The 16,555-nt window shown below is 37.8% G+C and overlaps 1 protein-coding gene across 6 annotated transcripts in view; it reads left to right on the top strand.

Moving 5' to 3' along the window:
- Window positions 1–4,819: 4,819 nt before the first annotated feature.
- Window positions 4,820–16,555, top strand: part of LOC135089523 (uncharacterized) — a 45,063-nt gene continuing 33,327 nt past the window's right edge. The window contains exons 1-2 of one of the 6 annotated variants that reach the window (XM_063985157.1): window positions 5,698–5,884; window positions 5,982–6,287. Coding sequence is in view for 1 of the 6 variants with exons in the window: in XM_063985155.1 (XP_063841225.1) it covers window positions 8,019–8,111 (93 nt within the window). In the remaining 5 variants the exon portion in view is untranslated. The other 5 variants (XM_063985158.1, XM_063985156.1, XM_063985159.1 and 2 more) reach the window with 5 other exon arrangements.

Raw genomic sequence — 16,555 nt, 5'->3', positions numbered from 1 at the left:
GTTGAGGATAGATTCAAAAACTTTATATGGGCAGGAAATTAAAGCAACATGACAGTAGTTTGGGGGATTAAAACGGTCACTCTTTTTAGGAACAGGGCTGAATGTAGGGAAACTTCCAGGATGAAGGAAAGGTAGATATTGACAGACAGAGTTTGAAAGAGTTTGACTAGGCAAGGTGCAAGCACGGAGGCACAGTTTCGGAGAACTGTAAGTGGGGACCCCATCAGGTCCATAAGCCTTCTGAGGGTTTAGGCCAGCGAGGGCATGGAAAACATCATGGCGAAGAATTTTAATAGGTAGCATGAAGTAGTCAGAGGTGGAGGAGGGAGAGGAACAAACCCTGAATCGTCCAAGGTAGAGCTTTTAGCAAAGGGTCTGAGCGAAGAGTTTAGCTTTAGAAATAGATGTGATAACAGTTATGCTATCTGGTTGAAATAAAGGAGGGAACGAAGAAGAAGCAAAGTTATTGGAAGTATTTTTGTCTAGATGCCAGAAGTCACGAGAGGAGTTGGATCTTGAAAGATTTTGACACTTCTTATTAATGAAGGAGTTTTTGGCTAGTTGGAGAACAGACTTGAAATGGTTCCGGACAGAAATATAAAGCGAATGAGGTTCTGGTGATGGAAAGTCCAATTATCTTTTGTGGGACACCTCTCTATCATGTATAGCGCGAGAACAGGATGTGTTAAAACAAATGTTTTGGAAGGTTTAGGTCGAGAATAAAAATAATGAGGAATGTACGCATCCATGCCAGACACTATCACCTCTGTTATGCGTTCGGCACACAGAGACGGGTCTTTGACATGGAAACAGTAGTCATTCCAAGGAAAATCACAAAATACCTCCTCAGGTTCCCCCAACTAGGCGAGGCAAAACACCAGAGGTACCTCCGCTTAGGGGAATCCTGAGGAGGGATTGGAGCGATAGGGACAAGATACAGATATGAGATTGTGATCGGAGGAGCCCAACGGAAAAGAGAGGGGTAACAGCAAAAGCAGAATGATAAGAGGTTAGTAAAAGGTGGAGAATGTTGAGCGTATATCCAAGACGGTTAGGAATACAAGTAGGGTGTTGCACTTATTGCTCTAGGTCGTGGAGGATAGCAAACTTGAAGGCTAGTTCACCGGGATGGTCAATGGAGGGAGAGGAAAGCCAAAGCTGGTTTTGAACATTTAAGTCCAAGATTGGAGATCTCGGCAAAACGGGAAAAAGAGTCAGAATGTGCTCCATTTTACAGTTAGTCAAAAAAAATCTTATACTGAGAGGAGTTAGATGAGAGGCTTACAGAGCAGATAAATTTAGTTTTAAGAATGACTTTGTAGTCGTAACCAGCTGGTGGAACATTAGGAAGACTAAAGAGTGTGAGTACGAAAGCAGGTAAAGTCATTGCACACATAAATATAACATCCAGATTTGGATTGAAAATGAGGATAGAGAAAGTAGGAGGGAACAGAAAAGAGGCTACTCTCAATTCCCCCTCTTGCTATCTTCTACCGCTATTTTCATGCCTTCTCCCCCGGCCTCGCTGCACAAGACTTTCTTTTTTCTTTCTCCCCTATTCAGTCCACCTCTCTAATAGAAAAATTAACCAGTACTCTCGGTCATTCATCGTTTTCCTTGGTAAACTCCAGAACTTACTGCCTGCTTCTGTACTTCCATCTTCCTATGAATTAAACTCCTTCAAGAGGGAGCTATCAAGACACTTAGCCGTCATTTTTTTTTACTGACCGCTGAGGACCCAATTCGTGGACCAGCATCTCGGAGGGCTTTTTTTTTTTTTTTATCCTTTTCTATCTTTTCTATATTTTTTTGCCATTGGTCGGTGTCCCTCCAAAAAAAAAAAAAAAATACATATATATATGTATGTATATATATATATATATATATATATATATATATATATAATATATATATATATATATATATATATATATATATATATATATATATATATGTATGTATATATATATATATATATATATATATATATATATATATATATATATATATATATATTATATATATATATATATATATATATATATATATATATATGTATATATATATATATATATATATATATATATATATATATATATATATATATATATATATATATATGATATATATATATATATGATATATACGAGTATATATATATATATATATATATATATGTATATATATATATATATATATATTATATATATTAAATATATATATTATATATATATATATATATATATATATATATATATATATATATATATATATATATATAATTTACTTAATGATTTATCTACCTATTTATTTATTTATTTATAAAAAGAGCGAATGAGAGAGAGAGAGAGAGAGAGAGAGAGAGAGAGAGAGAGAGAGAGAGAGAGAGAGAGAGAGAGAGAGAGATTCGGCTTGGGTGAGGGACTCGAGGGAATTAGCAGTAATACGTGATGGTTAGACCACTGTCTAGGGCAGTCAGGTGTCTAGACAGTGTTAATCGAGTCACCAAAACAACGTCAAACCCCTCCACCCCACACCTCTGAACACTGCTACCCAATCGGGATAGAATCCAGGGCCCACCAAGTTACGCTGTGAGGGAGGGGCTTGCTCCACTAGCGATCGTGAACAGAGTATACTGTATATTACTGCAATTAGAGACGTCGCAGTGAGCGTTTTGATACCAGATAGCGCCAGAATTTTTAATTCTCGCCAGAAAATAAATACTTTTTGGGGCAAGGTTTTACAAGCTTACAAAGGTGTATCGTTGCACAGTAATGCGTCTGAATTTTAAGTCAATTAATTTCGTGATAACTGACAGCACATGACATTGTTTGAGCCTCTATTCATAATTTCAGATAATATTCTTAAAAGAGCCTATAAGTGTATCAAGGCAGGCAATCTGTAATTTTCTACTGACCTCAATGGAAGTATACTAATATATACTTGCATTTTCATGTACTAAACAACAGGCAAATCCATTTAATGTAAAGAAAATATAATTTTGTATCAGAGACTTTATTTTTGCGGTACGATCACTATCCTCGGGTACTTGGGCAGCGAGCAAACCAAAACACAGACACTCGACTACCCTGCACAATGGATACATCACCGCCACAATCATGGACTACAGCGGAATTAAGAAAATTCTTGAAAGAACGAGCTATACCCCTATTCTGGATATAGTAAAGCAAAGTAAAGGCCTTTGTATCGGCAGAACTGAGAGGGCTATTCTTTACACTTTACACTCCCTAACGGCGCGCGGCGCTTTCTTTAACTGAAGAATCATGATCAAGATAAGTACGTCGTACGTCCGCCAGCGGTGCTGTTCTTTTTTTATTTCACTGATTACTTTCATATACAGGACGTGTCAGTGATATCTGATATTTTTCAACATTCCCAGATAAAATGCACAAGCCGAAGTCAACATCCTTTTATTTTTACTGTTTATACTTACTTAAAAAAAAATTCATTACCTATTTTTAGTTTTATCTTATAATTCAATTAACAAAGCCTTATCATACACCAGTAAGTATGAATATTAATATTAAGGGTTATGTTTTTAATTTTAGATACACTTGTGCAGCAATTCATGATGTACTTTTCCTGCACATCGATTTCAAATTTAGCTAAGTCACCCCTTTGCCCCAGGAAATCGGAGACAATTAAAAATGCTGGCGCTGATAGGTATCTACCAGCCTCACTGCGACGTCTCTAATTGTATGGTGACCCATATTCATTTAGAAATGAGCAAAAATTATAAGATATTTTGGAGGTATTATGTTGACTTTTCTTCACAATGTAAATATTAGGATGACTTGAAGAAACTGCAGACATTTTTTAGGTATCTTTAAAATATGGAATAATTTTTGTAGCAGAAGTGAATGTGAAAGAAGAAGATGATGATGATGGTGAAAATTAAGAAGAAGAAAAAGAAGAAGAAAAAGATTGATGATGATGATGATGAAGATAATGATGATGATGAAGACATACACATATGGAAGACGTACTAACTGTGCTTCATTCTGCCTCAGAATTCATTCTCTCTCTCTCTCTCTCTCATCTCTCTCTCTCTCTCTCTCTCTCTCTCTCATCTCTCTCTCTCTCTCTCTCTTTGTATGTGTGTGTGTGTGTGTGTGTGTGTGTGTGTGTGTGTGTGTGTGTCCATACCAAGCTCTCCTCCCACCTCTCATCGTATTACTCTTTCTGGAAATACACGAACAAAAGAATAAATAATTGAAAAGAATTGCATCCCATGACAATGTTTGAGAGAGAGAGAGAGAGAGAGAGAGAGAGAGAGAGAGAGAGAGAGAGAGAGAGAGAGAGAGAGAGAGAGAGAGAATGTGTGTGTGTGTGTGTGTGTGTGTGTGTGTGTGTGTGTGGGTTGCCCAGATCATTTCCTGCATGGGTGTTGCCTCCTTCCGAGCATCGATCCTGACTGCTGCCTTCATCAGGAGGATCTTCACTTGGGACACGCGTCCATGACAACAGTTGTCTTTTCCAGAAGGGTCTTCCCCTTTCGAGTGGCGTCCGCGCTTGCTTTCTTCGTCAGGTAGTTCTTTAGGAGAACAGCAAATAATTAAATTATCACCAATTCTCTCTCTCTCTCTCTCTTTCGTCATGTATCACATCCTGTGTGTGGGCGGGTGTGGCAAAGTTAGCAACACTCATTTTTACTACCAATGTACACTTTATGTTGCTTTAGACTGGTATATTTCCATCGTGTCTATCACCGGTATCTTTGTTTCCTCCACAACAGATGTGTTTTCATGTTAATCAAGATGGGTATCAATATTAGTTACATTGCAACTCTTACAAATGGTGAGACACACAGCTCGCTCCTCTGAGCATCAGTAGCTGCAAGTATACAACCCTCCAGCCTTGTGTTACTAACGTCCCAGAATAAAGTTACGCCACCACGTATTACATACGTATTACATACAACACTGCGTATTACATAGTTAACACGTTACCCACGACTGTGTTCCCTCCGAGTGTATTGTATACAAGCATATGTGTGTGCTTCTCACACCCTGCTGCACTGATCGAATGAAGGCTACCAGACTCCTCCTGTTGCGCCCCAGACCAAGGTGAGCTACTGTGTGTGTGTGTCAAAATTCAGAACAGAGAGAGAGAGAGAGAGAGAGAGAGAGAGAGAGAGAGAGAGAGAGAGAGAGAGAGAGAGAGAGAGAGATTGTATTATTCCTCCCAGCCACTGTAAGGAGCAATCAAGACGCATGCACTGGTGTAACCTTGAGGAGCAACAGCCCAGCCACTCACTGCTGCCAACACAGGATGAGGCACGGAGGCCCGATTTCTTTCCTGCAGCTGCCGCTACTACTACTACTACTACTACTACTACTACTACTACTACTACTACTATAAAATACATAATAATACAAAAAAAAAAAAAAAAGCAGAAACAGATGAGAGAATCAGGGAAGGGAGGGGGAAAGACTGATATAGAACCAAAGGTGCGAGTATGTACTGGCAACTCGATCGACGAGAGGTTTCCACACTCACAAGTATCATATTTTCCCTCACTTTATTTGTGTTATTTCACGGTAGAAATCAAGGATATTTGACTACCAGTGGTAGAAACCATCTACTAAGATCCATTATGAGTGCGTGAAATTCCCTCATATTCTGACATTAGAATGATATTGGGAAGAACGTAAAACACTGTATCGGGAGGAACTTAAAACACCGTATCATATTCAACCAACATTCTGAAAGACCTCGTACTATATCCAAGAAGAAATGAAACACACTGGCTCAAATGACCATGACGCAATATGCGCGTGACTCGGATGTGCTACAAGAGATGAAATGACGCACATACTGCGTCATCGTGCCCTAGCGGGCTGGGCGGCCATGCCAGGGAGCAGTGAGTTGTGTTTGATGTAGAGACAGTTGGACGCTGTACCATCTAAATTCCTCAGGCATTCCGCATTCTACTTCACTTTTGTGCCCAATCTCCGCAGATGTGACCCCTGTCTCCACCTGTGCTGAGAGACACTGACTGTAGTAAGCGTCAGTGATTGTGGTGGTAGCCTATGACTTGTGATTTAAGGATAAACCTGTTTGCAGTGGTGGCGTCCACCCTTCCCTTGTGCCCGTCATGCCCCAGTGACCTTGAACTTGTACATGTGCACCCTTCCCTGAGTGTGTGAACGGCCAGACAGTAGGGAAATACCCTGTCAAGTCCTCGTTCCAGCTCGGACCCCTGTAAAAAGTACTGCCGGGCCGTCCCGGCATCTGTGTCTTCCTTCAAGAGACGGAGCCTGCGGGTGTGTTCTAGAAGGCCTACCTAACAACGTGACACTGATATTTTATACTTTTCTTTTGATCTCTGGTGAAGCAATATATATATATATATATATATATATATATATATATATATATATATATATATATATATATATATATGTATATATATGTATATATATATATATATATATATATATATATATATGCATATATATGTATATATATATATATATGCATATATATGCATATATATATATTATATATGCATATATATGTATATATATGCATATATATGTATATATATATATATATATATATATATATATATATATATATATATATATATATATATATATATATATATATATATATGTGTGTGTGTGTGTGAGTTAGGTCCCCGGCCCAGACCCTGGTAACACTTTCAGTGTGGCTAAAACTCGCTTACATAAGTAACCAGGTGTTCATCCATTGCAAACCCACAGTAGTATTCTTAACATGTACCTACTTGCAGGTTCATAATGCTCTCTCTCTCTCTCTCTCTCTCTCTCTCTCTCTCTCTCTCTCTCTCTCTCTCTCTCTCTCTCTCTCTCTCTCTCTCTCATCATTATTGAAATAATAATAATGATGATAATAATAATAATAATAATAATAATAATAATAATAATAATATAATAATAATAATAATAATAATAATAATAATAATAATAATAATAACAACAACAACAACAGCAATAATAGTAATAACGTGTGTGTATGTGTGTCATACTATAAAGATACAGGGTGCAACCCAAGCTTCCACCTTGATGAAAGGTAAGACCACCGCTCCCGTCAGTAGATATTATCAAGCTTCCATAAGGATATTTAGGAAAACTAAACCGACCGTAGTGTTGAGGAGACATCAAGAATATGGTTGAATTACTAGTTTAAATTAAATAATTGGTCTCCTTGTCTTCCTGGACTCCATTGTTACACAGATAAGCTTTATGTTATTGACACTCATCAGCACCTGCATATTTTTGTATTGTTACGTGTCATAAAATAACGAAATGTGCTGATTCTGAGACAGTGACTGATAATTGAATGCCAGCAACATTACAGGAGCAACAGGGTGTTAAAAAATGGAAAGAAAATGTTTACTGTTTATTTATTTATTTATTTATTATTTTTCATATTTAACGCATAGTCTACTGTAACCAATTTATACTCTAGAGATACAGCAATATTTTTTTTTTTTTTGACCCGATGTTAGGTTCAGTTTTCCTAATCATCATCTGGTAGCTTGATGAAACTAGATATAACCATGTGATGTCCAGCTTTCTCTCTTCCTCTGCATAATATCATTCAAGGCTGGCTGCCGCGGTTGTTGGACTGTGTGTGTGCATGTTCGTGCGTGTGTGCAAGTGCAGAATATATCCCTTTGGTGTGAAATGCCTATAGTGATGTGGGGAAAGCAGTTATGAATAACGGTGTTAGGAAAAATCATGGCCAACATTGCATGTAATAATGTATACTACACTATAGGTCAGTGGTTCCCAAACTAGGGGGGCGCGCGCCCCCCTGGGGGGGGGGGGCGCGAGGAGGATACAAGGGGGACGTGAAGTCATCTGCTCAAAATTATTTGTTTAATTAGAATAATAAAATCATTCAAAGAACAAATATCTGTCATTACATACATGCAAAGTATAATTATAGCAGTCACTCCAACCCGTTTTCTATTAAGCTAGTTCTCTTTACACGTTTTGGACAAGTCAATGATACCAACCACACTGACGCCACTGAGGGACTCGTCACAAACTCCCAATACTCCATCCCGTCAACCTGAGCACATATTCCCCTTGTCCACGGTAGGGATTTATTTCACTCTTCAATTCTGGATCACATACGTGTATGAGTGACATTGTAACCTTGACGATTTGCAAGGGTAGAACGATGCAGAATGGAATGTCTTGTTGATTGTGTGAAATACTCGTTGTGATCGAAAGTGTGAAATGTGAATAATACGCGGTGAGTTTTGTACGCTAGTTTGAATGTATGTGGTGAAGTGTGTGCGTTGATTCCAGTATAGGCGGCGAAAAATGTGTGTGACAAATTAAGTGTACTGTATATGTTGCTGGGTTGATGGTTCAATCGCCATATCTATTTACTTAATAAAAAAACGTTAATAAAAATCTCAGACAGCAGAAAGAAGCGAATCTATTATAAAAAAAAGTGGAAATGATAAAACAAAGCCACAAAACACGATAACAGACTAAACCACTGCAAACACAAACTCAACTCTCGACACGTAAACAAAACTAAACCACCGTGCGCGCACTACTCTACATCACACCAAAAACGTACCATCATATCACAATTCAGTCATCGCCAAAATCGCTAATATAAGATCCAACAAACAAAGGTACATGAGCACAACTATGCCAAGGTCGACTGTATGCAAAACATCGCTCGTCAAATCAACACATTACATCACAGTATAACTGAGCATTTTCGTGCGTGTAGTTTTACTCCGTTTGCTTCTTCTCGTTGTATTTTCCGCAGTTGTTCTCATTGTCATTATTGTTAAGATATAAGCCACGTTGTGTGCTGAATATTTGTGGTATGTTACAGATTTATGATTTCCAGTTGTGTGATCTATGTTATATGAATGTGTGGTGTGGTGCATGCCAATACGGTATGTTATATAACTACTTAGTTCCATGGTGCAGTTTATAAGTTTGTTGCTATTTTCACTTGGCAGAAATGTCTGGGGCAAGGAAAAGAAAGTATTCAGATGAATATATCAAGTATGGCTTCACTGTTATAGAGAGGAATGGATTTCATCTCCCTCAGTGTGTCATATGCCATACAGTCCTCAGCAATGACGCCTTAAGACCTGGTCGTCTGGAGCGACATTTGAGCACAAACCACAAAGCATTAAAAGAAAAGCCAAAGGAGTTCTTCACAGCCAAACTGCATGAGCTGAATCGTATGAAGCTGGACTCAAGCAGTGTTTTTCATCAAGAAACGTGGAAACTGGTGGAAGCATCTTACGAGCTGTCACTACTTATTGCAAAAGCAAAGAAGCCTCACTCTGTGGGGGAGACTCTTGTAAAACCCTGCCTTTTGAGTGCTGCAAATACTGTGCTTGGGGAAGAAAGCCAAAGAAAGTTATCAAAGATTTCCTTATCAGATAACACAGTGAAGCGTCGCATTGACGAACTTTCAGAAGACATAAAAGAACAAGTTTTGGACAAAATAAAAGCATCTCGCTTCTTTGCAATACAGTGCGATGAAAGTACTGATGTTGCTCACCTCTGCCAGCTGCTTGTTTATTCTCGATTCGTGGATGAAGGAACTGTGAAAGAAGAAATTCTTTTCTCAGCAGCACTGGAGACAACAGCAAAGGCCATTGATGTTTTTTTCAAAAGTTGATGAGTTTTTCCAAGAGCACGGTCTTTCATGGGAAAAATTAGTCGGTGTTTGTACTGATGGTGCCCCATCAATGATTGGATCTCGCTCTGGATTTGTGAAGCTGGTGAAAGAAAAAATCCTGCTGTAACTGGGACTCACTGTGTTATCCACAGACAATCATTAGCAAGCAAAACTCTGCCTGGTAATCTACGCAGTTCACTGAATTTGGCAATAAAAGTGGTGAATTTTGTAAAGAATAGCTCTTTGAATTCTAGGCTTTTCGCAGCTCTTTGCTCAGATTTGGGCACTGATTATAAGACTCTCCTGTTTCACACCGAAGTCCGCTGGCTTTCCAAGGGAAACATGCTGAGTCGTCTTTACGAGCTCAAAGATGAAGTGGAAATTTTCTTGCAGAAGCAGAAACAAGACAAACTGTATGAAGCATTCAGAGAGGAAGACTTTCAGCTCTCACTAGCATACCTTGTGGACTTTTTTGAGGCTATCAACAACCTCAATTTGAAGTTACAAGGAAGAAACACAAACATCATTGCACACTCTGATGTGATCAGAGCTTTCACCGAAAAAATTCATCTTTGGAAACGAAAAGTACAAGTTGGGAACTTTTCATCGTTCTCACATCTGAATGAGCTCTTATCTGAGAAGAGAAACATTGAGCAGTATGACGTGACAAAAGAGGTTTTATCACATCTGCATTCCCTTGCTGAGGAATTTATGCACTATTTTCCAGATGTCTCAATGGAGAATTCTCTTTGGACATTGGTGCAGAATCCATTTAACACTGATGTGGAGTTGTTACTGGAATCACTGCAAGAGGAAGCCATCGATTTGAAATGTGACTCCAGCGCGAAAAGGGACTTTGAAACAATGAAGTTAGAAGAGTTTTGGGTGAAATATCTCCCCATGTACCCAAAAGTAGGTGAAGAAGCACTTCGTGTGATTCTTCCCTTTTCTTCTACTTATCTTTGTGAAGCAGGATTTTCAGCTCTTGGTGTTCTGAAAACAAAACAGCGCAACCGACTTGATGTAGAAAATGACTTGCGTTGTGCGCTGTCATCCTTCAATCCTAGAATTTCTGATCTTGTGAGGAAGAAGCAGCAGCATCCATCTCACTAAATTAGTTCATAAATTTCGACTTAGTCTCATGAGTCATTCCAAATATTATATGCCATGTTTTCAAATTATTTTTTCTTAAAATTGCAACTCAATTTTGCCAATTTGCTGATGTTCAAACCTTTTTTTTTCGCTCACTTTGAACCAAATGTTTCCTTTTTAGTTACTGGAATGTAGTATTATTTGTTTGAGTGGCTTTCATTATTAAAATGTAATACAAACAAATATGTTTTCCTGAACAATGCTAAGAAATAAATGTAAGAATCATTTCATATGAAAAAAGAAAAGAGGCACTGGGGGCGTGCGGGTCTACTGGAAGCAAAAAGGGGGCGTCAGGTAAGATAGTTTGGGAACCACTGCTATAGGTAATCAGACGGAATGGCGCGCTACGATATGTTAGGACCTTTTGCTGCGAGGCGATCCATATTCATATTGTTCGTCCAGTGATGTTTATTCGTACTAAATACACGACCACGTGGTCAGGAAGAACGAAAATCCAGGAAAGCCACAGACAATAGGGTTAATAAAAAAAATAAAATAAATAAATACATAAATAACAAAAAAAAAAAAAAAAACGAGGCATCGAGGGAATGAGGAAAATACAGGGCACCAAAATATTTGAAATGAACAATTTCGGAGATTAAAAAAAAAGGAAAGGAATGGTATGACAGGTAGATATATATATATATATATATATATATATATATATATATATATATATATATATATATATATATATATATATATATATATATATATATATATATAGATAGATAGATAGATAGATAGATAGAGAGAGAGAGAGAGAGAGAGAGAGAGAGAGAGAGAGAGAGAGAGAGAGAGAGAGAGCATGGGGGGAAATCGTGTGTGTGTGTGTGTGTGTGTGTGTGATTCATTAAGATGCCCTTCGTTTGATTTGTTTCTTAAGCTTGATATAATATTTTTGTTACTCTGTGCTTAACTCGCTTTAACGTATCTATGTCCTTCGGTAACAGGGACACCATGTCTGAACGCAATATTCCAAAAGGGGACGGACTAAAGAGTTATACAGAGTGAGAATTATATCCTTAGATTTATAGTCAAAACATCTGCAGCTTTGGCCATTTTTTTTGTTTGCATTCTTTTCGACTTCTGAACATAGTTGGTAAGGTTTTAGGCTGCTTGATATTGTTACTCCTAAATAAGTTTCGCTGTCTACACTTAAGTTGGGTACCATTCATAAAATCTTTGCTTTCTCGTTTCGATACCCTATGTGAAGCACTTTACTCTTATCTGCATTAAAACTCATTTGCCAGTTTTGCCCCCACCCTGACAACTTCGTCAGGCAAGACTTCCCCTTCGTGAAGCCATGCTGTAACTGATTTATCAAGTTATGTTTGTCTAAATACTCCCTAATGTTCCTTGCTATTATTGACTCCAATATTTTACCCACAACTGAAGTTAAGCTGATAGGTCTATAATTAGACGCTGAAGTTTTATCTCCTTTCTTAAAGATAGGTACTACATTAGCCTGCCTCCATATTACTGGTACCTCACCTGACTCAAGTGATTTCCTAAAGGCAGAAACTAACGGCTCACTAATACCCTCTTTATATTCTTTAAGTACTCTGGGATATATTTCAGCTGATCATGGTGTCTTGAACTTTTTTTTAGCTTATCTATCTCCTGTTCCACCATCTCCTTAGTTATGAAAATATCTGTCAGGTTCTCATTCTCATCTGCTCTAAACATCTGTTCACTATTTGGCATATCCTTCATGTTTTCCTGGGTGAAGACAGTTAAAAAATGCTCATTCAGAGTTTTACTAATCTCCTCCCCAGAACTAACCAGCTCCCCATCTGCTGCCTTTAATGGACCTATTATTTTCTTATTGTTCGTCCTATATACCTGATAAAATCCCTTCGCCTGGCTGGCTACCTTTAATTCATAATTGCCCTTAGATTTCCTCGTTAACTTCCTGACTGTTCTAACTAATTTATTATATTGTGGTCTTGAAACTTCTTCACCTGCCCTTAATCTCTTATATATATTTCTCTTCCGCCCTATATACTGTTTTAACCTAGCAGTCATCCATTTAGGGTAATTTTTCTGTGATCTTATTGCTCTATACGGGATGTTTATGAACTGACGTGTATGCAATTTATCTACGAAATATTTATACACCTCATCTACATTTACTTCACCTAATCCCCTCATCTCGGCCCCTTCCATCCTCTCCACTCCCTCATCTACTCGCCTCGGCCTCACTGTAGACGCCGTATATGTACAACTTACACGACGGCTAGAGATACATTATAATGTGACATTTTATGTTTTATTTGTTAGCGTTATATTATTTGTAGCAACTGGTTGCTATACATGAGCAGTGTATGGCGCGCCTACGCGCCAGCACAACAGAGTGAGAGAGGAATGTAGGGCCGAGGGGACGCGTTGAACTTGCCCTCTCAGCTACTTCTCTCGCCGAATGGTCGGTTGTTATGACGTGAGTGTTGATAACATACCTACAGCATAATGAACTTCATAGGCTGCGTCTCCAAAGCCACTTCACGACAGTCACGCTTACACGTCAGACGTGTCTCGGGAGGTGCGGAGAGTAAATCCCAGTAAATCCCCGAGTTCTCATCCTGGTAAATCCCCAAGTGTAATCCCTTGCATATAACCAAGAGGATGCCTGTTCCCCGCACTGTGTATAAATTCATCATAGCATTAGATAAAAGATACTTATGTAACCATGAGGATTTAATGTGTGTTAACATAATTAATGTAACTACTTATAGTAATTAGATACTTACGTAATTGTGAGGATTTAGTGATGTGTTAATATAAGTGCACCTAACGTATCATAATGACGTACATCAAATCACACTGACGAGAGGGCGACTTGCTGTGTTTGTGCTGGTGGTGTTTATCTGTAGAACCGACTGAACTCGCTAAAGTGTAGGTAACTCTGTATTGACTCATATATGTTACGGAATTGACGACGTGAAGTGTCACGACATTGATGTACTGCAATACCTGTTCTATTTACTGATATACTCTTTTGTGTTATTCTCAGTATTAGTGATACTATGTTAATTCACAGGTTTGACCGCTTCTGAATACAAAGAGCGAGTACTACACGGCTCGTTTCAGTCACCTTCAGTACAATACATTAATAAGCGTCGTACGGCGCTTACACTCACCTCTCCCATTTCAGCATGACCTGACCCTCCAACATGCTTACACCTTCCGGTCACATCTTCCCTCCTCTTGTCCTACACCCTCACACCTCACCTCACACCTCTCATCCTGCCTTATCTCTTTCAACTCCGTCTCGGACCTGACCTCACCCTGCATCCGTTGCCAGTCAACTCCTTGGAGATAACTTTTTAAATCCTCAAAATCTGCACTCCTAAAGTCAGGCATTTTACTAGTGTTTTATGCTTCTAAAAGTTTCTTCCCATTTTAATTTGTATAAGAGACCATATCCAGTAATTTGGTACAAGGTAGTTAGGTTACAGGGTAGTTAGGTTAATGTTAAGGTTAGGTTAGGTTAGATTAGTTACGTTAGGGTTAGGTTAGTTGATGAGATGGCGGCCAATCACATACCGAGACTGCTCCCACTTCCGCAGAGTGCGGCGACTTTCCTGCGTGCAGGCCCTCCCCTCACAATATTGGTACTTGATAAGGAGTGAGTGACGGCCATCTAAAAAATCAAAGCAATGCAGAAAATGTGGTATTTTAACGTCAACTAAAGAAATATTGAATCAACCTAACTACTGTATTAATGCTGGTTTGCATAATTACTCTCTCTCTCTCTCTCTCTCTCTCTCTCTCTCTCTCTCTCTCTCTCTCTCTCTCTCTCTCTCTCTCTCTCTCTCTCTCTCTCTCTCTCTCTCCTTATCTATCTGGACATGCGACTCTCCTCCTTGTTCTCATCGCATTTCTCTTTTTTGTAAATCCATGAACAAAAATTATTTTATAACAATGTATGTGTGTGTGTGTGTGTGTGTGTGTGTGTGTGTGTGTGTGTGTGTGTGTGTGTGTGTGTGCATCAGTGTATTTACCTAGTTGTAACATAAAGGAAGAGAGCTATGCTCTTGTTGTACTGTCTCCATATCTACAAATGTCTAGTCCTTCCTTAAATTTATGCAGGGTTTAGCGTTGACGACTTTTGCATCTGATGCATTCCACACATCAACACACCGTTGCGGGAATCTGAACTTCTTTACATCCCTCCTGCTGTAGCTCTTTTCTTAGTTTCTTCCCATGTCCTCTAGTGACCCTGGTGTCCCAAATCATCAAGTCTTCATTGTTAATTTTTTTTCTAATCCTTTTGTAGCACTGTTAAATCTCCGCTTTCCCGCCTCTGTTCCAAAGTTGTCAATTTTAATGCCTTCAGTCTCTCTTCATATGGCAGGTCCCTTAAATTGGAAGGAAGTTTTGAGGTTGCTCTTTGAATTCTTTCTAACTTTCTTTTGTGTTTTTTTTACACTCAAGTATAGAGACCATACCAGGGCTGCATACTCCAATTTTGGCCTTATTAGGGTTGTAATCAGTTTCTTAGTCATTTTTCCATCTATATAATTGAAAGCTGCCTTGATGTTTCTTAACAGGTTATAAGTTTTGGCTATGATTTTATTTATGTGCTTTTCAGGTGACAGGCTATCCACTGTGATTCCCCTGAGATCTTTTTCTTTTGTTTCCTTTTTGATACATTCATTTCCCATTGTGTATATGCCTCTTGGTCTTCCTAAATTCTACGACACTGCATTTCTTTATGTTAAATTCCATTTCCCATTTACGAGACTAATCCCGTATCCTTTCCAGATATTGTTGTAGGGTCATGCAGTCATCTTTTTTCTGTTTTAACAGTTTTGCAACATCAGCAAACAAACTCATATAGCTTTCTTTTCCTTCCACCATATCATATATATATATATATATATATATATATATATATATATATATATATATATATATATATATATATATATATATATATATATATATATATATATATATATATATATATATATATATATATATAGTATGAGTTCCACTTATACTGCTCTTCTAGACAGAGTGGAATCAAAAGCTTTTCGTCTCATCAACTCCTCTCCTCTAACTGACTGTCTTCAGCCTCTCTCTCACCGCCGCAATGTTGCATATCTAGCTGTCTTCTAACGCTATTTTCATGCTTACTGCTCTTCTGATCTTGCTAACTGCATGCCTCCCCTCCTCCCTCGGCCTCGTTCCACAAGACTTTCTTCTTTCTCTCACACCTATTCTGTCCACCTCTCTCACGCAAGAGTTAACCAGTATTCTCAATCATTCATCCCTTTCTCTGGTAAACTCTGGAACTCCCTGTCTGCTTCTGTATTTCCACCTTCCTATGAGTTGAATTCCTTCAAGAGGGAGGTTTCAAGACACTTATTCATCAATTTTTGACCACTGCTTTGACCCTTTTATGGGACTGGCATTTCAGTGGGCATATTTTTTATTGGATTTTTGTTTCCCTTGGCCAGTGTCCTTCCTACATAAAAAAAAAAAAAAAAAAAAAATATATATATATACTGTATATATATATATATATATATATATATATATATATATATATATATATATATATATATATATATATATATATATATATATATATATATATATATATATATATATATATATATATATATATATATATACATATATATATATATATATATATATATATATATATATATATATATATATATATATATATATATATATATATATATATATATAT

The sequence above is a fragment of the Scylla paramamosain genome, chromosome 33 (genome assembly GCF_035594125.1).
Source record: "Scylla paramamosain isolate STU-SP2022 chromosome 33, ASM3559412v1, whole genome shotgun sequence".
Taxonomy (NCBI): domain Eukaryota; kingdom Metazoa; phylum Arthropoda; class Malacostraca; order Decapoda; family Portunidae; genus Scylla; species Scylla paramamosain.
This window is presented reverse-complemented; position numbering and strand designations above follow the sequence as displayed.